Source organism: Pieris napi, chromosome Z (genome assembly GCF_905475465.1).
Source record: "Pieris napi chromosome Z, ilPieNapi1.2, whole genome shotgun sequence".
NCBI classification, from domain to species: domain Eukaryota; kingdom Metazoa; phylum Arthropoda; class Insecta; order Lepidoptera; family Pieridae; genus Pieris; species Pieris napi.
In genome coordinates, this window is record NC_062259.1 from 8,893,835 (window position 1) to 8,918,336 (window position 24,502).

General features: G+C 33.1%; 1 protein-coding gene across 7 annotated transcripts in view; it reads left to right on the forward strand.

Annotated features, from left to right (window-relative positions):
- Positions 1-24,502, forward strand: part of LOC125062360 (protein apterous-like) — a 44,215-nt gene that overhangs the window by 14,942 nt on the left and 4,771 nt on the right. For 4 of the 7 annotated variants that reach the window (XM_047668228.1, XM_047668229.1, XM_047668226.1 and 1 more), the window contains exons 3-5: positions 12,251-12,424; positions 12,875-13,131; positions 21,587-21,789. In XM_047668228.1, coding sequence (XP_047524184.1) covers positions 12,251-12,424; positions 12,875-13,131; positions 21,587-21,789 — 634 coding nt within the window. Of the gene's footprint in view, positions 1-12,250; positions 12,425-12,874; positions 13,132-21,586; positions 21,790-21,964; positions 23,572-24,502 lie in introns of those variants that run through there. The other 3 variants (XM_047668232.1, XM_047668230.1, XM_047668231.1) reach the window with 2 other exon arrangements.

Here is a 24,502-nt window from a genome sequence, read left to right on the forward strand (position 1 = left end):
AAAACGGAGTTGTGAGAGGAATTCCCATAGTGTATTTCCTATTTCGCGTGAGAACATATCGTGAGGCGACAACTCCGCGGGCCTATGGCTTCACGCTGCTCACAATTGTACAACCCCGTGGTAGTACGTTATTGTGTGCCCCGGGTTCCAGCCGGGTGTTTATTTGCAAACAGAGCTCATGCCCCCCCACTGGGCGACTACCCCAGCGACTCGATATCGCAATTTGTTACAAATTTTGGTAACACGATACTCGGATATGTTTCTTTCTCCACCCGTACCACGAACAATACGTTATGTCGTATTTGTAGAGTTCACGTTCAGTAACACAAAATTTTTCTAAGCAAAACTTGAGTAATGCTCTGTGGGCGTATTTGGAACTAAACAAAAGCACGAACTTATAACAAAAAATCATAGTATCGTTTAGACGTCTTATACGTCTACGAGTTTAGAATAGAGAAAACGAGAAACTATAGTAATGGTCGTGCTACAAGCACTGGATTCGATATAGAATCGTGAAGCTAAAATTTACGGCTTAGAAAGTTGAGGATCACATTTCTCAAGCGCATTGTTAGATGCGCGGGAAAATCAAACTATATTTTAATTTCACTAAATTTTATTCTATAGTTAATTAAGGTAAGTTGAATACAAAAACTCTTCAATAAAATAAAGCGCCCGTAAAAGCGTGTAAGTAGTGTGTCTTAATCCATTAGTAATGCTCTAAAATTGACAGTTTCATATGAAAGGCTTTCAATTTTATCAATTTTACACCTCTATAAAAATGTAAAACGGTAGGAAACAAACAGAAGAGTAAAAATACATTTAGATAAATTTAATAGTCGTTATAAAATTGAAATGACAAATCTCGACGATTTATATATACGATGGTTTATAACTCTGATATATTATTGTCAATATAAACTGGAAAATTTCTTGATATTCCACTGTCATAAATACCAAAGCTGTTTCCCAGGCATTTAATGGTTTAGGGGCTTGATTATAAGTAGACCATATAATGGCGTTCAATGTGAATAAAAAGCCACTTTATCCGATATTTTCCAGGCCATTTGATGACAGAAAAAGACCGCCACGTGTTGGTAAAAACCGGACATTTCATCGGCTATTAAGCAGACAGTTGGAGTGTGTAAATGAGTGTATATGGCTAATTTACAATGCAGTTACACGTCGATTATGCGAACAAGCTCTGCAAAGAATGTATCATGAGTTCGCAATGATTCGAGGAAAAATATCGGTATCGACAGGCAAATATTTTTGCGTAATAGAAAAAAAACGATATATGTCGCACCCAGTCGGATTCAGAGTTGAGATTTTGAGTATGACTCGTAAGTCAAATCCAATACGTTTTTGACATACTTAGCGCCATGTTTTGACTTTGCATCTCATCACATAATTTGGTTTAAAGAGATAAAGCTGTAATTTCATTTTTCATATTGCTAAACGCCTCGATTGCTTATTTGTTATCGAACTCGTGTATAACACCAACATTCTGGTTGGATTCCTGGCGAATATTTTTTTTTTTCAAACTGTTAGGAATCGTACCGTATTTGCATTGAAAAATTAGCTATAAAACGTACATAAGGGAAACAGAAACTGGTCGACCAGTTATACAAAAATACTAACGAATAAATGTATTTAATTAATTAACAACTAAGCATATTGTTGAAATGAAAACAAAGATTGCTTAAAAACTAAGTAAAATAAAATTATAAATAACATTTTAATAAGACTAGTAATGTATAAATATTTACTCAGAAAATAAATTACATATAAACTTCTTATCGATTAAATCTCAGATTACTTTCTAACACGTCTCAGTACTGAACGTTTGTCTTTAGGATTACGAAAGTTTGTACGCGTCTCCCAAATTGGACGCCAGTGGGCGACAGATCACATCAGCACTACGTGAAGATATACGGCCCTCCTTTGCTCTTACCTATGTACGTTTAACTTATATAATACCGAGGATTAGGGCTTAACCATTAAGGTTTTATTATCAAAGAACGCGGCACGAGCTATAGTATAGTAGGTACTTCAGTAGGTAAACATAAAGAAACGATGCTTGAATACATTCATACATTTTAATGTTATATCTGGAAAAGATCGCTTGTAAACCGATGCTCAGCTATTAATAATTAATTAGTCATACAAATATTATAAGAAGATATTATATTATTGAAGATAAAACCAGATAAACCCTGAAACAAGTTGATTCCAAATAAATAAATCTTATGAACAATCAAGATGTGAAAATAAAGATAGATGATGTCAGGGCCGAATGAGTACAACTACATAACGTTTTGTTAGTCTATTCGCTTAAATAAAAATAAAATCATATCTCAGATTATTCAATTATATTGAGGAGGAATAGATGCTACCAAAAGTAAATATAAAAGAAAGTATATCTAACAAAGCAGATACCAAACAAATTAAGACGGGTACAACAAATTTACTTTGATAGATTTACAGATTAGAATAGAAAAGCAAACGGACCTTATAACAAATCTTATAGTCGCAAATTATAATCCTCTTGCAGTTTATAAATATTAATAGTTCTAGATTCAGTATTTATCTGTTTGTAGAAGCATCAGGTAATTTTGTGTCATCAATTCAACCTAATTTAGCTACGGTGTCTAATTTTGTCATCCTAAGAATAAATCTGTTCTCAATCTCCCCTAACACATGTTATGCTGTAGGAAAAATTAATAAATAGCTGATTCCTTTGAATGAGCTAATTTTTGTGACTTTTTTTTAAATTTAAATGCTCGTCTCTAGTTCTTGACGCAGCTGAAAACGTGATAAACAAATATATTTTTTTATTGTTCAAGTAAAAGATTTAGAATACTGTAGTCTATTTTAATCGCTACTTTTTTAGTCGCCAACTTTTTGGTTTACAACTGCCAATTGCTCAAAAGAAGCTGCAACCATTGCGCCATTCTTCATTTGAAATATTGGAACAAAATGTCATAATAATAAGTCCTATCTATCGGATCCTAGAACAGATACAATTTGGTATAACTCGGTGTGAAAAACAGATATCTAGAAAAGATATTGCATAAGAGATATAATCACTGCAAACATGAATCAATTTCATAATGAGAACTATGTTACAAAAATAAGAAGCTATATATAGAACTATGATACAAAAATAAGAAGCTAAATATTGTATTTCCCTGCCCTTGTCTTTAATTAATTGGGCATCAAATTTCATAGCTGTGTAATTATATAAGTTAATTACAGATAAATCTACGGCAATCTGTAAACAATAATACAATTTCTTTTATTTTTATTATGGCAACGATAATTACATCTAAGGTTCCATTTTTCAATACGCTTCATTGACTACAATTAGAGGAAATCCGGTCGGTGTTAATTACAAGACCTATTTTCTTTAACAAGTATACCATTTCATTCTTTCTCTAGAAAAACTTGAACATCAAAGAAAATTTTCTTATTATTTCTTGTAAGCTAGCCTTCAGGAGGAATCCCGTTGGGGCAGCGTTGGTTATTCTTTTATTAAAACTTGATTCCTTTCTGCAATATATTTTTTTAAGATTTCTCTGTGGGTATTTATTTTTTAAAATTGTTCTTCCTGTCTTGTATATTAATAAGGGGCAAAGAGAAACTAAATTGAGATTTGTATATTGTTCCCTGATATTTCAAAGGATAATATAAAATCAAACTGCTCTATTAAGAATTCTTAAATAATGTAAGGAATATTAGTTTCGTGTTCCGTTGGTAAGGGCGTCTCGGAGTGTTTCGGACGATTGCAAACCGACACCGAATCAACTCGAGGCTTAACCTCAAACGTTTGGTGTTAATTAATGACAACACCGCCATCTATCGGTGACGCCCTATCGATCTTACAGCGACGGAACGGGAGTCATTTGTCGTGTAAAACTTAAAATAGTACTTGGGGGAGAGGAATTTAAAAAATTAACGACGTGGCCGCATTTTCCTTTCTATATTAAAGTATCGAAGAACATTCGTGTGGAGTCTATGTTCATTTACGATATTTCCAAGCCTATCATTTATAAACATTACAATAATTTTTATATCAAATCAAATATGATTACCTTAAATTCATTACAATCTTAGAATTCATCAAAGCTCGAATAAACGTTAAATTACATTTTTACTGACGCCATGTAAATAAAATGTTTTTTTTAAAGAATTTCATAAAAATATAGCACATGTCTGAAAATGTCTGCATAACGCTGACAATAAGACAAACAACTTATTATGAACAATAATTATATATTGTTAGAAGAAATTCTAGACAAGATTTTCTATGTAAGCCGTATATACCAATAGAAATATTATTAGCTTGTCAACAAGGATGAGGTATGCCACAATAATTAGATACTATACCTGAGAGCTCACGGACGTTTATTGTCGAGAAATTTTTATTGCTGTCGCCGAGAAGTTTTGCCTTGTACGTCATAAAAATTATACAACGTTTAAAAATTAATACTGATTAGTATTGTGGTCTCTCGTACATCATCATAGATGTTGAGGACTTTTGCACCTTACTGCGGCTAGATAAGGATTGCACATTGCACAGCAGTTATATCCTTTTCGTGTATGGGGAACGATTGGTAATTGGAAATGCGACAGTTTTTGTAAGTCCGAAAGATATGTATTGGTTGAACGAGAACATAGTTATTTTAATATTTAGTAAAGGGGTCTGTTTTTTATAGATTTAAACTAGATGCAGCCCTATAAACAAATACCTAGTGTTATAACTACTTGAGAAAATATCCAATAGAAATGGTATTGGCTTTTATAAAATTAAAAGTACAATAAGTATTGTTTTTTATTACAGTTATAAATAATGTTTACAATTATAAAACTGCAAATTATTAAACTATATTTAAACCGTTAGTATAATTTGTAATTCATATATCAAAGTAAATTTCAATTTGAATTTGATTATCATAAATAACGTTTTGTAAGCATTAAGACAAACTTCTAATATGACGCGTTTCCTTTATAAAACACAATATGTTTTTGCATGTAAGGCAGGAATCTCAAATTAATGATAGGAAAAATTACTCGCCAGTGTCACCTTAGTAAACATCTCTTTGTCCTTGGCGCGACAGATAGTCCCTCATGCAGAGGCTGTTTCAGCGCAGAGGAATTAATCACCCACTTAGTCTGAATGTGTGACTGTGGTTTCCCGACAAACAGAAATCCTCGGGCCGATGACGTAGCTCCGTTAAGCCTGCGAAGTATTCAGGAAACTTCCGAGCTTCTGAAAGGAGCTTAAACAGCCAGGACTTTGCGCACAACGGACCAAATGGGATTCGCAGTGCGGTCCACACTCCATAGATATGTATACGGAAAGCAGTTGGATCTTCCCTGATTCGTATAATAGGCGCTCTACAAACCATGTATTCAAGTACAAGGAATTTTAATCGTATACTAACGTATGTATCGGTATTATTGAAGCCGAATAGGCGTGTTACATTCGTGTGGCGTGACACATTAACAAATAAAGCTTACCGCTGGCTATTGTTTGTGTTGGCGTATCAAATCGCCTTGTTTCTTGCGTGAAAGGCACCGATCGTCTCGCGGTACGAATCAGTTTTGATTTTAAAGGGAAACGGTTTCGGATACCAAATACTTAATTTGATGGCTGGTCGTTAGGATAGAGGCTTGTTTACTACTGTAAGGTTGTAGTTAAATGTATGGTTGGACTAAAAAATTTTAGCTTTGTAACATGTTGTTGCTTTATATTTTATTTATATGTTTATTTTGGAACATTAGATACGGGTATCACTTATTCCACGTCATTAAATTATTAATCCCTACTCATCGGCAAAGACAGAGGGTGTAGGCCGGCGTAAAAAACTCTCGGTACTATTTTATATTAGCAAATCATCAAACAACACTTATTTTAAAACCAATATCGCAAATTAATTAGAAGTAGCCTGTCTAGCACTAGTCCCAGGCCTTTTATCAACTAGATAATCGTTAACTTTATAGTAAGCCTTTTTAAACAGCTTTTCTTTATTAGATTTCTTAAATTTATTAAAAGGATAAAAGAGCCCCTGGGATTTTATTAAAGAAGAATATTCCTTTTTCCAAAAAAGAATTACTAACTATATAAACAAGCATTTGCCCGAAGGGGTAGGCAGAGAGAACAGATCTCAAATTACTACCATCCTTACATACCTCTATCGGTATATTCCCTTTCATTACATTCAACATGCAAGATCGTCGGTTATTGTACTTTTCATTAGTCCCTTTAGTACGTCGTGGATTTAGCCAAGGTATGTACTACAAGGCCTACCTGATCCCACCATCCAGGGTTGCCTTGTATATCATAGTCGTAAGCCGCTTCTCATTCACCCTTGTTGTTTCTTTCTTATCTTTGCTCCTATTGCTTATCCCATCACGCAATGTTACACGACACAAACTTTTATCGGTCTCATTTCCACGGCATTTATTCTACTTTTATTCGTTATTCGCTTAAAACATGCTTAATAAGATGTTAACTATTATTTACCAATTTTTATATATATACAATAACCAAGTCTACTATTTATTTATCTGAAAAACAGTAAAGCATTACGCTGAATTGCCATTATTATACTGCGTATTTAATCATATCAAAATTCAAAATTGTTAATTTTATACACTAAAATTATATATCTGGGTTTCCAGCTCTTTCGTAAATTATTTAGTAATAAATACGTGTATCGTGCTAATGGTAGATAATGTGTGCATTTGTGTGTTATATGTATTATGTAAAACCTTATTTTAATTCCTCCACTTCTGTATAACTTTCAATTCTTAAAAACTTGTGATAAAAGTGTCGTAGTTATAAATTACACAATATTATTTCAGCTCTTATCAATTCTGAGAAGTGGCACAATAATAGTGTAATTAATAATACTACAAAGGATAATATACGTTTCCCGCTAAAAAAGGAAGTGGTTTCGTTCAGCTGGTATTTTATTTACCGTTAGCATTTACCTCATATTTTAAATTGATAATAACGTACGCTAAAGACTCAAGGGAATATAGACATTATATAGCCATTTGTTTCATGTTATTTAATCAGTATTTAGAGCTCTAAATGTAGTCAATTTAAATTCTATAAGAATCACATTTATATAATACTCAGGAATATTATACAGCAGCGATGGCCTAGTAACTTAAGCATGCGCCTCTCATACCTGAGGTCGTGTTCGACTCTCGGCTTCTGCAATGGATATTTTATGTGCGCATTAACAATCAATCTTACTGTGAAGGAAAAATTAGTGACGATGACCTTAATGCCAAAAAGTTGACTGTTGAATACTGATAACCTAATTGCCTATTACAAAATCAAATGGTCACGAAATAGTCCTTAAAAGGTTATAACGCCACAGGTTTATTCATAGTTATACATAGGTTTATTTTTCCTATTCTTTAACATGACACACTTTGTTATCATTATAACAGGGTAAACCCAATAACACTTAATTTGTATATACATTTTGTTTTATTTTTACTCGACTGACTTTGGTTTCGTAAACCAACCGTAATGACGTCATCGAAGTTATAGTATTAAAATATATTTTATTTAAATAAAACATTAAAAAGAATACTAAAAAAAATTGGATAAAATATTTCAACTGCGTGAATTTACGAGTAATTATTTTGCACTTTTATCTACCTAAGTTCAATAAAAACTCGTATGAGGTTCGTTATAAATGCAATATTCCATATTCACGTAAAGTACATTAAATCATCTCAATCGTTTTTAAACTTTTAAAATTCGAACAGGTATATATAATACAAATAAATAAATTGGCGTAATTATTTGTTATTACTTGCATACTGAAATATACGAATTGTTAGCGAAGTATTCATGTTTTAAATTCTTCGAAATGCTCTCGGAGTTTGACAGTCGACGTAAAAATTTTAAATTCATGCAGTTGTTAAAACTGGGAGTTGTAAACGGAAGTTTGTAAAGAAAACTAATAACGAGCGACACGGGAAAACTGTTTTCAAACATAGTACTTTTGTAAAGTTTTTGAATTCCGGAACTTTGACTGCGATCGGATGGCGGATTCTTGAGTCAATTTTCAAGATATTTTTATAAACTTTTATAGAAAAATTTATCTTACATATTATTGCCGCTTCAATTCATAACGTCTCTGCTCTCTCTGTTTGTTAATGTTTCGGGTCCGAAGTAACAAATGGTGTTGCGCATTTTTTTTTGTTGGCATTCATACTTCATTGATTTAATTACAGTAATGTAGGTTTTTTAAAGAGATTTAATGAATATCCAAAAACAAAGTTCATTATTGTTTATGGACCAATAGGCAATTTTTTTAACCTTTAAAAAGAGAATTAAATTAAATTTTAATATTATTTAATAGGCGTTTCTTCTAAGTTATAGAGTTAAAGGTGTGTGGTCAGAGATACGATCGTTCGTGACCAGTTCATTTCACCACTCAATAGCTTCATTTTAATACCAGTATTTTAAGCTTAGATAGTATGTACTAATAATAATAGTAATAAAGCCACTCTATTTCCATACTATAAAAATTACAAAAAATGTTAAGACCTCCTTCTAAACATACCATTTGGATCTGATCTTTGCTTCCTCCATCCAATTCTTCCCAGAAACCGTTATAATGTCTTTAGTCATCGCTTTTGTGGTCTTAACACGTTTCTTTTTCCTGGATGTCCACTACAGCAAGTGGCTTCGGCTTCCATCTTTTGTCTGGCCATTTCAGCTGTAAGGCTGTCTATGTTTTTTCCCTGATGTAGTCATTTCGTATACTATGTGCACCTAATTCTTCATATTAAAAAAAAGCAACTGAAATTTTAGTAGACGTTTCGTCGCTAAATATTCGATAATCGTGCTTTGAGTGCTCATGGCACAAACAACATTTAGTAATCTTAAATAGTACTGTAATTGTACTCAGACTCAGTATACAGACATGTTTCTCCCTTTTTGAGAGGGAGAGATTGAATAGTAGATACATATATATATGTACACTGGTCCTACTTAAAAAACTCGACGTCAGAGACTTATTTTAGCGCCATTAATTATAATGCATCATTCGCAAAAAATATCTACGTCAAACTCATTTAAAAATATATATATTTAGGTGTTTTTTGTAAAGGAAATGAGATTTATCTTTAAAAATTACGATCACTTTAATGAACTAAAAACATCTGAAAAATATCTTCTACTCATATAGTTAAAATAATTATGTACCTACATCGTAGAAAACTTTTTATTAGCAAATATTTATGATGCTATTAAATATGCGAGTATTTTAACAAATTCCATACTGAAACTGCTTTAATTTGTGGCCCATATAGAGAATATCGTTTTAAAAAGAATTATTTAATAATTATTTTAACGGCAATCATTCATTTAAGGCGTTCAAGGGCTTATATGGAAAGACGAACCTTACGACTTAAAAACGTGTTATGTACATATACAATATATTTGAACTTCTTCTTCTTTATGGAATTCAGGAATTTTACATGGTTTAGGTTCTTTTAAGATAGCCTGCGTTTTTTTAGTAATATTGTTCTTTATAAAATTCGTTTTTGGGCGTCATGTTTTATCGCCAACTTGCTAAAGCAATTAAATACTGGAAATTTAAAACAGTCATCTTTCTTACGTATGTTACCAAAGGATCTTCAGCTTAGAGCACGCAGTGGCCGCGATAACTTAGAGAAGCTTGTGGTGATCGGTGGAAGGAACGAGAAACCGATCCACCACCTTCAGTAATAAAGAACGAGATTAAATAAACAAAAAAGGTCATCCTATTAATTACATCCTTTATTAACTAATCCCTCAATATAATACTCTTAGACATGAACGAATAAAATGTCTATGAAAATCTTCGAATAATTAGCAGTGTCCATAATGTTAATCCCATAAATCATTAATATATTTTCCTATGAGAAAGATTGGTATGTTTTTAGATTTATGAACGGGATATGAATGATCGAAGCTAAATACAGAGATGTGTAATATTTATTTTTGGAAACAATTAATTATTGATAAGAAAATGTCGTCTGGTGTTTTGCTTCTGTATTTGGACGTAAATATTTGTGTACGACGTGGAAATATTGAAGCTACAATAACAACATTAATTATTCATTGACATATTCTTGTATAAACATTATTAAGATCTAGTTTTACAATGCAAACCTGTTTTAATATGAATATTTATATTCATATCAAGATATTATAATTTATACGAGAGATTACTTAATCGGAAACGTTGACGGGACCTGCGCTGGTAAAATTATGATTGATATTTGGACCAATATTTTTTAGGAAATCAATATCATATCGGTTATTACATTCCAATGAAGGAAGTACCTTATATTTTTGCTTCTATTTCACTATTATTATTGAACATTTAGACTACCTTTGAAAAAGTATTAAATGTTAACGCATAGAAAGGGCTTTTTGGCGCTTAAGCACAAATAATACATATATTTTAAAGATATAAAAGCATTATTTACAAAAGTTCAAAGCTTATCAAACAGTAATTAATTATTTCAATAATCTTACAAGGAAAATAAACTATTAATAACGCCATTTATATAATGTGTGCAAAAGCAAAAGTTTTATACCTACGGACATAGTGCGTAGTACGTATGGTACGCACCTAACGCACCCACCACGCCAATTAATACTTAAACTTCTACGCACTATGTTCGCATTACATTCGTGGTACATTGTGCGTTTAAGTTTAAGATTTAATTTAGCATTGTGCTAGTATCATTAGAAGGCCACTAATAATTCGTCTGGTAGCTTGTTAAGGTAAGAGCCATACCAAAAATTTATCAAAGCTACAAACATATATCAATTAAATTGAGGTAATTAAAAATTACCAATTTAATGATACCTTCACATACCGTCAATAGCATTTTGTTTAAAATTTTGAATTCGTTGCCCGATCGAGATATGGTTAAGTCGTGGAATCGGGACCACACGGAGATGTCTCACTTGGTGCCGGGAGTCGAACCTACTATCTTTCATCTCGGTCGCATACCGGTTTTAATTATCTCAATAGAATTTGTTGAATGCGTCTCTAGCGGTGTGTATATGGTATTAAATTCACCTCTTATTTGTAAGACAGGTGTGAAAATAGCAATGTATAGCGAACTGATATTAAAGTAATTCTTAAGAAACATTTTTAGGCTGTTAACTTAGGTGAAATATAAAGTTTTTTTAATTAATACACCTAATGCTTAGTAATATTCTTTCTTTGTGGCGATGTTGCATTCTCTAAAGTTGTTGGAATATTGTAAAAAAAGCGGCAATCTTAGACCAAGAATCGAGAATGTGTGGCACAAATGGTGAACAACATTTGTGGTTTTAAGGTATAGGCCGTTATAACTTAACATGAAATTGACATATAAATATATCTGCCCTTGGAAACATAGTAGAGGTACGTACGAACAAGTAAAGAAGCCGAAAAGATCTTTACCTATGAATGAAGTATTTTATGTCCATTACATATCGCGAGTGAGTTGTATAAAGTCCCTGGCCTTGGACTGTAAAAGCTGTATAATAAATAAACTATGAATTACAGAAATAAAAGCAATAAGTAGCGCGCATTAAAATTATTTATTTAACGAGTGAACTAGTATTGACTTACATTTTTGTCATTCCTGTGAACTTGATATTATTCTTCTCAGCTTCGTACTTTCGGCTCCTATTAAAAATTTTAACTAAAAAAAAGTTTGTTAATTTAAAAAAAGTTTTTATTACATGTTTAATACTGCCAAGATTTTTTTACGTATCATTTTATTTTGAATAATTTTTTTGATTAAAAATTTCATATCATCTTATTAAGTACCTATTATACTAGCGAACTGTAAAATCCACTCGCGGTGGGAGTGGAGTCTTCCCTGGGAGATACGACCTCAAATTGTTTAAAAAAAGAGCATACTCCTACCTCAAAGGCCGGCGACGCACCCACTAAAATGGGTGTCCATGTGCTGCGATGACTGCCCTTTTTAGGAGTACCGTAGGCTCATTTTTCCTATATATTGTTATCCTTTAAAAAAATTACCCTAAAATAATTATTAACAAAATGACCCTTAACTAGGATAAGAGACAAAAGTGGTGTTTTTACTAGAATCTAGCACCTCAGTCAGAGAACATGCTTGCTGTGAAACGTAAATTAAGTTAAGGAATTGAAATCCAATTAATTTGATTAACAGCAATTCATTTATGACTGTTTATTGTTTACAGGTTATACGGATCAAAACGGTGCGCGCGATGCAATACCCAAATCTCAGCGTCAGAGCTGGTGATGCGGGCGCGGGACCTGGTGTTCCATGTACATTGCTTCTCGTGTGCACTTTGCAGTACCAGGCTCACGAAGGGAGATACGTTTGGCATACGAGATTCGGCTGTATACTGCAGGTATGCTTATAGGATTGATTTTTTTTTATAGAACAGGGGGCAAACGGGCAGGAGGCTCATCTGATGTTAAGTAATACCGCCGCCCATGGACACTCTCAATGCCAGAGGGCTCGCGAGTGCGTTGCCGGCCTTTCAAGACTTGGTACGCTCTTTTCTTGAAGGACCCTAACACGAATTGGTTCGGAAATACTTCAGTGGGCAGCTGGGTGATATCAAAAATAAACTCTATCTGTATTCGTAAAACCATTAAACAATCTGCAATTTTGTACCCTTTTTGCTAATTTTAACTGTAATGAATAAAAATTGGCAGTGTATAAAGATTTTGTTTGCAAAGCCTCACATACATAGACGTTAAAATATCTCTAACACATGATCTTGAATAATTGAAATTTATCTAGCGTAACGATATAACGTTTTAGTGTTTGAGATAGATTTCATTTTGTTTTGCAGGCTACATTATGAAACGATGCCAGACTATGGAGCCCACATGCCCATGCCAGGACCACCTCAAATGTGCCCAGGCCCCTACGCCGGTCCCCCACAGGGACCTCACTATCCTCCTTACCCATCACCCGACTTTGCACGAGTCGAAGCTGAAGTTCCTAAAGGCCCATTCTTCAATGGCGCGACGGCACCTCCACCACGACAAAAAGGGCGACCCAGAAAAAAGAAGCCAAAGGATCAAGACCTGATGTCTGCTAATCTTGGTAAGTATAGTTTTTGAATTCAGAAGCAGGAGCGAAGTTGTTATGACCATTTTTTTTATCATCACCCGTTAGCGGAGACGTCTTTCACTGTAGGTGATCTTTTCAGGTTTCTGCCTGATCATTGATCAGAAACTATAAATTTCAATTACTAAAACTGTAATTAGCCCAGATTACTTACGTGATAAGTGCCGAGCTTCAGACCTAAATATTCGTAACGGTTGTAACGGAATTTAAAAAAATAACAAAATAATCTTGATCCTTTTTTCTGAATCGCAAAACGCTTACAATTATATTAACACATTTAAGTCAAAACTCCACTTACCCGAAAGGATTATCAGGGGCAACTTCCCGTGTATTTTATAAAAAGAAAACATTTCGCTTCTTCAAGATATTGAAACCAGTTCGTTTATCTGGTACAGGTACCACCGACATTGCTCTCGCGCCGGCTCGCATCACGAATACATTCCAAATTTGAAATCTCCAACCTACAAAATAAGCGTTTCTACAATCTTACATAACCTTGTTCAATTATAGCATCATTGTAAAAATCATATTTATATTACGCAAACAATTCTAATAACTTAATCAAAACGTTAATTGTCCGCATTAAGCTAGATATAGCTAATTACATCTCCTATATTTATGGTTGAGTAAAGTTGCGTATCTTGACGTATTAATTTTCCAAGTGATTGTCTCGCGAGAATTTTATGCATCGTTTGCTTCTATTATATTGAAGGTGGGGTGATTGATTGGATATGTAAGCCTTTTTCTATAATATGTGGAATCATGGAACTAATGCATTTCTACTTTTTAAATTGACTCTCAAGATCGGATAAAAAGGGCAAAACGCATAATCACTTTATACGTTCTATGGCGATTCTTATGTATGTATTCTACGTCTATGGGTCATGTAAATAATAAAGTAGAACTCAGAGAAATTATTATTTTTAGCTAGTTTTTATGGGCAAATAGACTTTTAAATGCAAAAATATTGTTTTATTTGTTAGACATAAAAATCGCGGACTTTTTTGTATATGTCGTCTCATAAAATATTCTAAAGTCTATTATAAGAAATTTTCAAATTCGGTTGTAAAGTTTCGGAGTACAATAAAATCTTTCTTCTTAATATTAGTATAGAAACTAAAATGTTATTCTTTATATAAAAGAGAAGATAAATAAAAAATATTCATAACATGTGAAGTGAGGTCAAATATTTTAAGTAAATTAGTCCATTGCTGATCAATGGAAAACAAACGCTTATTAAAAAGGGTTTATTTGAACCAATACCCCAGACTAATGCGGTCCCATAAATATGCAGTAGCGTTTACTATTTCACCCTCAGCAATACGATACCGAAACATGAAGATCAATTTTGGTTTCATGAACGCATTAATCTTTTTCCGGATGGGGCGGAGTAATTTTTTCTAGTCTTTTTGGTCATAACTAAAGTTTATTTGTCTTTTCAGAAAATAAGTTAATCTGGTACTCGTTATGTAAACCACATACTTACTAATATTTTAAGTTTATTAGTTATATGTTTATTAGTTATATGTTTATTAGTTATATGATTATTTTACAACTGTAAAGCACATTAATTAAACATGAATTTGAACAACTTAAAAAATTAAATGTATAAGTAATTATTTATTATTAAAGGCAACACCGAGATGCACCGCCCAATCCAGTTATAATTTTGGTCAGGCTAGTTTTTGTTTGGGTGACCATTTTCGCGAATCCGGCGCAACTTTTTCTGCCCTCTCATGGCCGCCATATCAATTATAAGGGAACGTCATTGCGTAATGCCGGTGAAAGGCATACGGTTCTGGAGTTCAACTCCATGCCTGCCAGTTCCCAAGTAAGGACAGCTTTATTTAACGGTCAATTTATATTTTTGAACGACTTAATTTTTTATGTTATTTACAAATGCCAACGCTTGGCACATTGATACATTGGTACATTAAGAACAATAAAATACATGATTTAATGCGACAAGCACTTATAGGCGAACATAAAAAAATATACTTATATACAGATTAAACTAAAGGATAATTGATTTCAAAGTGTGAGACGAGCAACTATGTATACCTATTCGTGATATCAGTGAGTTTTAGCCAAAACGCGCAAAAGGGGATGCATTGACTATCTAGAGGGTACGCGAAATTTAAATAAAAATATACTTATTAATTATATCAAGTATCTACCTATACTAAGAGGTATCTACTTTGGCAAAAATACACATAGTGCAACATATAGCTGAGACTTAATACGTTTTTGAGAACGCTATATACCTACTAGACCTACAAATTCTAAATTTAATATAATGATTCAGGTCATCTTTATAAATGACATGTATATTCGAAATAACATTAGAGAACACTTTCGAAACTTTAAGCAGATATTTAGGCAAATATACATGTGTAAAAAAGACAAGAAATTTTGTTCTACTGGCTACAATTGTCTTTGTGACCTTTTCTAAAAAAATAAACATTATAACTCAAAATATTAGCCATTTCCAGATGCATAAACTACTCTGAGTTTTATAAGAATGTTGTATTGTTAGTACTTGCTTTTCAATAAGACTTGTCATAAATATATAAGAACATAAACGCTACAGTAAAGTACTGTAGCAACTGTTGTACTGTACAAGTGTATATGTAAAATTCTTTTATCGAAATAACAATTATCATTAAATGTTGTTATATCATCGTAACTGACATAAAATTTCTTAAAATTACTGTTTATTACAATAATTACAAACATCGTTTAGAGTTGGTATAAAAATAATTACATCCAATTAATAACCATTAAGAAGTTAATATAATAAAAATATTGTAATGAAATTATTACGTATTAATCTGTAAAATAATACGTAATCAAATTACAAACTATTGAGAGGGTATTTCTTTTAAAAACTATTTTTCTAAATTATTTAAAATTATTAGGATAAAGCATAAATTTTGCATAGTTTAGACACCTATTTTTGGTTCTCCATTCGCGTCTATAGATAACTATTCTAAACCGTATGAGAGATGGCTTCGAAGTCTTTAGTTCGGATAACTCAAGATCAGCCAGAACCCAGTCTGTAATATTACCTGTATAATTGTATATAATTGCCATAATTATTTAGCACTCAAAAGGGTATTTAAATTGGTGTTGCTAGTGGTATTATCAAATGTATTTTAGTTTAGTTTATAGCCAGGAAATATTCTAAGTTACGAAGAATGTGGGCATATACCCCGCTCCCGTAAACTTAGTTTGTGAATAGAAATCCTAAAGGTTACCGGGATACCTTGGACCAGGGACCCTAAAATCAAAGCGATATAATATCAGTTACATGATTATTGGTGTTTCTACAAAGTTCCGAGGCCCAGACGTAATAGATTTGCTAAAGCGACTGTTTTTTAAAGAGCATAATATATTAGTGATTGAGCAAAACCTATAACTATTTAGAACAACCGTGTCTGCAACAATATTTATTTCATAATACAAACTCCTTACATTAAGTCCTTAAATAAAAAAAAATATAACAAATAGTTTTTATATTATCTGTGTCGACATAACTTCACAGACAATATTAATTACTAACTGTTTATATAAAGTTGTCACTGTAGTCTGGACTATTTTATGCTATGGTTATTTCTGGCGTGAACTTGACATTATAAACATAAACAACCAAATAGTAATTATGAAAATCGTTTATAGTAACAATTCTCTTTAATTGCCTTACATTTTAAGTGCAAAGATCTTTACTGCGATAGTAGTGATTATCACAATATCTTGTCAACTTTATGAGCTTCGATACGAAACCTTGAATATTTTATATATGAATCTTCCTATTTACCTTGAATAACAAGGTAAACAGAAATTTTGATAAACAACCAGATATCTTAAGAGTAATTAACAATTTCTTTTAAGTAAAGTTTTCATGTCATAAGTAACGCCCTGATTAACAGGTAGTAATAACAATTAAAATATTTTCAGTCACCCATCGGCCTACGACTTTCCGATTCGTATGCCCATAAATTACGTTCTAACGGGCAAAAACAAAAAAAGCACTTCCTACTTCAATAACGGGAGCGAAGTAAAATATATCGTAATGAAGTTGTCGCATCTGCTTTGGGGGGTCACGTGGAATCACCTTTTCGTTTTTACTTTGTTTTTAGTAGTTTTCTATCAGCCGCCGCTTACGGCACCGCCATAAATTTAGTATGGCCGTGTCTTGCATCTACGGCCAAAGTGATTTATTTCCCGCCAAAATATGTAGCCGGTTTTTTTGTAATTTCTTTTCGGCTGTGGACACTTCGAGTAGCGTCCAACGATGATACAGATTACGCGCGTTCCTTGGCCGACGGTAGTGGATTTAAAAAAAGAACATTTTATTTTTGCTGAACAAAAAGCCGTTTGGATACTTTTAACCTTTTTTCTTATATCTTTCGATAACGATTCACATTATATATATTTTGTTTTGTGAAGTATATAAAAGGTTAACACGAATGATTTCTATATAGCTTTAAATAAGTTATAAAATCAATATTTGTTATTAAGGTTCGTCAAGAAGCGGATGTTTTGCAGAGTTTTTTTCAACAACTGTTTTATGGATTGCTACCTGTTATACATAGAATTAAAAAGCTACAAAATGGTTCAGAATATAACTTCACTTATGGCCTCACTAGCCGTCAGTCGGCTAATGTGATATCCATGTTAGTTCGTTTTGTAAAAGCCGCTATCTCTCACAAGACATCTGTATCAGTGGCACACCGACCCAATAGCTTTATATTGAAGCCTTATTTATTACTCAAACCCTTTTGAATTTAGAATAACGACATTTTGTTTATGTCATTTACAATCGGGATATTCGTTTAGTCAATTAAATTACAACTAATATAAACCACTGTTTGCATATTTTTAAATTTGGAATATCTGATATGTTTAAGTGTTGTAAATCTGCGTGAAAGAGATTTTAACTTTCAGACTTCGAAGCACGTTCATAAGCTTATTTAGTTTTCGCGATTACAAAACACTGTGCTTATTGGAATAAATGTTTTTTTAACCAGATATTGAAAGTTGAATAAATTTTTATCAGACAACGTTTATCCAAAGTCATAACGTATGTTTTCTTGGAAAATATTAAATATTAAACAATTCTTATAACTTTAATACTTTATACCAAATAAAAATGTACATTAATATGAGTGTACCAATTAAATGCATTGATAAAAGCCCGGGATGTCGTAAATGTAGTGTGGTGAATACTTATCGATAAAATTGAAAATTGCCTAATTTCGTGTTATACATTCCTTATCAAGCATTAATAATATATCAGCTACTTCAACCATATGTATGTATTTTAGTGGTTATATTCACAAATCTTAGATTAGTGCAATTCATCTATTATGAGAATGGTATCCTTCTTAAAAGTCTTTAAATTTATTCATGAATTTTATTTTTGAGTATTTCTTTTATGTCTGGTAATTAGCTTCTTATATTTATTAATTATGACTCATTAACCCTATGATTAGCTTTTACTTTTTTATCATAATTATTTTTTAGATATAAGTTTTAGTGTTCCATGCAATTTTATGTTTTTTTTGTTAATTATTTTTCCCAACTTGGATAGCCTGAAACAAATCGCTTCTTAGCGATAAGGCTGCCCTTATGTAATCTGTTTTTTATAACTTGAAGGTAACGAAGTGTAAATAACTAAAAGGTTGGTACAAATAATTATTTTGACAAATTTACCTAAACATTTACCCATAATGTAAAAACCACAGTTTTCTTGTCTTTTTTAACACAGTACATATATTAAGTATACAATATACATATTTAAGTCACAGAAGAATGCAACAAATTCCGTTGATATAGAAATTCTTCCACAAATAACAGAACAACACTACACATGGAATATTAAACACACCGTCGTTTATGATGTTTGATATCTATCGGCGTAGTGGAGTCCACAGTTTTAAGTAGTAATAACAGTTGAAATATGAGCGGCGCTCCGGCCAGCGGTTGCAGCCGTGTGTACGCCAGTCGGTAGCGCCCCCTGCCGGTTGGCAATGCGCGTCACTTTTTAGAAAGCTACACAAACTCAAACACGACATCCAATCGAGCAATAAACTCACAAACGATCCAAGAACCCCCTTGAAAATAATTCGTAAATTTTTTATCAATTTAAGTTCCGTTCCGTTTTTTTTGAAGTCATAAGAATTTACTGGCCACCGGACGAGGCTGTATCGTGTAGGAAATCAATTTTTTGCCGGCCTCTAAGCATGAATGGTACGTACGATTTATGGGATCACAGTGATCTTTTACAAGCAGCGTGGTTTTTTTCAACACTTTTTGTCCACCAACGCCTTTATAAAGGTACATTTTGCGTCTCAATCTATTAATAACGTCTTCCTTAAGCGAACGCAACATCTATTCAGATCTTATTTGTTGATAAGATGACATGCTGAAGGATCACCAAATGTGCATCCTTTTTAATTCGATCTTTATCTTTTTTGCTAAATTTTGTGTTTTTAATAGTTGTTTAGGAATAAAAACCAACGCGTCACGTCCCATGGCTCTGACATGTTTAGAATATAACATTGATAATCCATTAAGTTATCTGATTATTTTTGTTACAAAAATGCCGTATCACCCTAACGTTTAGTAACACATAATTAATGCGTGTGAAGTTTTCGGTTCAGTTAGTGCTAGGTATCCTAAGTAAAACATGGAAATTCTCTTGTATGCAAATTCTTTTCTGCTCACCGAGAGACCGTATCGCTAAAGCGATGCACGAACGCTTGGGGCGACTTCACTTTGGCCAGTTTTAATTGAACTGTTGCGGACACCTGGCCTTTTCTAAAGCCAGTATGATTAAGGTTATTTTGTACTCCGACATGTATCTAGATAGTTTTGTGTCGGGTTTTATCGCTGACAGTGGGTGCGTAAATCATGTCGAAACAAACAAACGTCCCGTCAGCGCGACGGATCTAGACTGCGATCGGTGTGGGATCACTTTAAAATATTTTCACTTTTAAGCAACTTATTACTCGAAAACTTATTCAAAAGTCTATTATCATATATACGGAATGCGATACTGTGATACACGTGTCACGAAAAGTTGAAGATTGAAAGCTAAATCGTAAAAATTCTAAACTAAAGGTCCAACACGGTCAGGATAAAACAATAGTAGACTTCCTTGTGTGCCGATTCGGAAAGTAAACAATCAACAATCACGCCGAGCTGCAAGCGGCACGTTTCAAAGTGTTCCATTTAACTCGAATCGGTTACCATTAGCTCTTGAGTAAAATGCTCCAACGAATCCCTGCATAATTACCCACATTGCTAATTGTTCGCGTTCAAGACTCGGAACCGGAGAAGGCGTTGCTGCTAATTTTACTATTTATTTTAGAGTAATCAGCGCTTTGGTCTATTACTCTTTACTTATCTGGATCTAGCCTAGATCGTTAATATGTTTCTATTAGTATTCACGTGAAATGGGATACTTTTACTGGAGTAGAACAAATTGGTGAATTGTAGAGGAAGTTATCTAGGACATTCGGTTATCTCAATTGCAAAACGTCATCTAGAAAAGTTTCGCATTTTAACGAAAATTACGTTACATTCTATAGTTTTCACTTCACTTGGAAACTATGAAATATTTAAGCGAATATCCGAATTTTATGTTGAAATAGGAGTTGCAAACTCGTTGCATTTCTATGTCCAGTACGGCATTCACGGTTTCGGAATATTTATTGGCAGCAGTTTTTATTGGTCGTTAAACGTGCGTCGCGTTGCGCCAGCGTGCTTTTACCGATACGAATACGTCACGCTGAAGCTTGCAAACCCTGAGAAGTAACAGAAAACAATGAATTACGTGTTGTAATCGATTTACAAGCAAAAAATGTTGGTTTGAATTTAATATACCAGCTCCATTTTACATTCACGTTTTTGTATCGCTAAGTAAAAATTAATTTGGCATTAGTTCGATTTCATTTTATCGTTATTTATTTTCGGTACGCCTTTGTATTAGGCGTTAAATTTACATATTGTATATAATTATGTAAAACACGAAGTTATCGCACCATGCTTTAGAGTCAGTTGTGACCTAATTTTCAATACATAAATTTTATAAATTATGTTTTATTAATTGCGAATTGGCACCGCGAATGATATTTTATCTCTCTTCATATGTTTTGATAAGTGTCGTACATTATCTTTCTTACATTCCAGGCAGTATTCGATTGTCATAATATTTAAAATCGTGTGTACGATTTATTAATCGTAATACGATTATTGTCTACTGTAAAGTCAAAACATTTTAAAGTTTAAAATTTTTTAAGTCCTTAATCTGATTAAAATTAAATTAAAATTGATTTGATTTACAGTACCATAAAATAGTATAAAAATGTTTAGGTTAGCATTATATTTATCAATTAGCAGCATGACTGTTCTCTTCTCCTATCAGATTTGAATCCTGATTACCTCGAGATGGGCTTCCGGGGTGGGGGTGGCCTGGGTGCCACCTCACGCACCAAACGAATGCGGACCAGCTTCAAACACCACCAGCTGAGAACAATGAAGTCGTACTTCGCAATCAACCACAATCCCGATGCAAAAGACCTCAAACAGCTGAGCCAGAAGACTGGTCTTCCTAAAAGAGTATTACAGGTAAATATAATTTCTATCTATACAACCTTTTGTTTCTGTACTTTAGTTACGTAAGCAAATGGTTGTTTATAATTAATAATTATAAGACTTGCGAATTATTGCTGGCGCTATATATTAATGCACTGCGAAGGTGGCCTATTTTTAAAATTCAGAGACTAATATATTTTATGTGCAGGTGTATGGACTGCTAAACAAACGGGATTATCTGATAACATCAAAAATTGCCGCAAGTATTTGTGCTGCGTAAATTGATAAGTATATAAGGTTATCGGTTGGAAAACTTTTAATTGTATTTATAGTTTCTGTCGCGCCCTTCGTTATCTGGGCCCTCATCCGGGTCTTTGGGTCACTCTCATTTTCATACTAAAAATAGCATTGTACAATTAAATAGGTATATACTACCTTCTGATAACAACACGTAAACAAGAGCTACTTACTTTTTACATAAGATAACATTTGTATTCAACATTATCAAATTGGAAATTCGTCAGAAAAGTTAAAGCAGGCGATGCGGTGAATTAATTTATACACTGAGAGGTAGATGGAAAAGTTAGTATATTGTTACTCATGACGTCACTGTTTATAAGAACACTAAGTTGCCGTATAAAGTGGAAGCGGCTTCAAAGGAAACTGTTTCACTTGGCACATCTGCCGGTGTTACGAGTTCTAATAACTTGAACACACTTCGGTGTTGCTTTGCCTTTTAGAGCTCTATATTGCTTTTAATTTATCTGAAGCGGCCCTTTAATGTAGGTCTTGCACGGTACCTTCAAAGACTCACCTTTGTATTCGTAATTACGGCGGTTTTAAGTAAACGTATTAAAACACTTGTAGCATTGTACTCGAATGTTTCGATATTGTTTTCTAACTCGGAAGAGATATTCGAATGCAGGTGCTACAAAATGTTTACTAATAACACCCAATCGAGACTAATTTCCGTTAAATATCGTTTATGCAGCTGCTCGATTTAAACGTATTCCGTATAAATTACTGTTCGTTAATTACCAATAAATAAAATATTTGTTGGCGGATGATTAAACACGTGTTGAAATGTATTTGTAATAAGAGTTAATTGACATATGTGTACATTGCGTAATTTACTCAGGTTTAAAGACTTGTGGGTTAGTGTGCGTAACTTGACAGGAACAATTGCACACTAGCACGGAGTAGGCTTTACAGGTTTACCATTTATCGACATACCGAACCGAGCCGAGCAGGCCCGAAGTAGATAGCGCGCGCCGCATAAATTTTCCCTTAACCAATTATACGAAGGCATGGCCCCTCTCCCTAAGACCTCCGAATATTGATCGAGAATTTTTTTCTGGAAAAAAGTGCACGTCTGCGGTCGCCATTCTGCAAAGATAAGTGTTTTTTCGTTTTGCGTGCATTGACTTGGGGACTAACGCTTCTGTAGAGGATATCGTGTCCAATGTATTCTCTTTTTATACATAGCAAAAGTTCAGATTGCATAAAGATATTTTTTAATTTTGTACGACTTTAAGGATGTTTTGTGATCACTGTAAATAAATCCATCTTAATATAGTACAAAGCATTAGGGTAATAAATATAATACACATAAATACTATTACATGAGACATACAGATCAAAATTATTTAATATAGACAAAATATATGTTTATTAGTAATCTTAACAATCAAATACAGTTACGGTTTTCTTCACTAACATTGTAATAATTAAAATAATTAAAATTAATAAAAGAAATTTAAAAAACATTTAAAAAGTTTGGTCCCTGTGTCAGTGTAGGTACCTTTAATGCTGGCAGCATTTCCTCGCTGTATTGCGTTACTTATTCGTTGAGCGAGGAAAGCCTCACCGGGTCACCGGTACTATCTACCAGGCGCCAACTTAAATCTTTAATATAAAGTGCAATGACAATAACCAACAGGTTTTTTCCGTTGAGTTATTATTTATTTCCAGAAGGAGACTTCTTACCTAGACTAAAATAGCGAGAGAACGAGATAGCATGCGACCCAGTGCTCCGCGCGTCATTTATTTTAATTTATATCAAAATCGTAATGATTCAAAGCAACAAGGCCTTTATTCATTAACCTGTAGTTATAAAATTTTTGGTACATAACTCTACCGCGTGACAATTGCTGATGACCGATAGGTACATAGTAAGTAAAATGAAATTCTGCAACTGAACTGATTGATCTTAAATTTTGTATATTCTATCTTAAGAATTAGGGTAGCAGAACCCCTCAGAAACGTTTAAAAAAAACTGACTTAATGCGGCTGGTTGTGTAAGAAAATAATGATTTAGTATGTAAAGTTACATAATTAATTAATTTGTATCGTTGGAGATCGAACTAAGGCGTAACTTACGGACAGTATATCAGAATTCACAGACTGTTAAGTCTTACAATATAAAACGATTTTATACAAATTTTCCTTCCGGGTAAACATTTATTCACATATACGAGTATGTGATAGAGTTGCTTCATTTCGCATAACATCATTTATGATGACACTAATTGCGCTTACGAATAGTTACCGCAAGCGGCACTAAGCTTCCTAAGCTTTTGGCGCTGAGGTAGGTTAAGCTTAGAGGATTACGGAACTAGTGTTTAACTCATAAACCACTATTACGCGTAATATTAATCGATGAAAATGCAAATATGTAGTGGTATAGTCGTCATTTGTTTGTTTCAAAGATTAACTAATAAATAATGAAAAAAATTAGTTTATACTT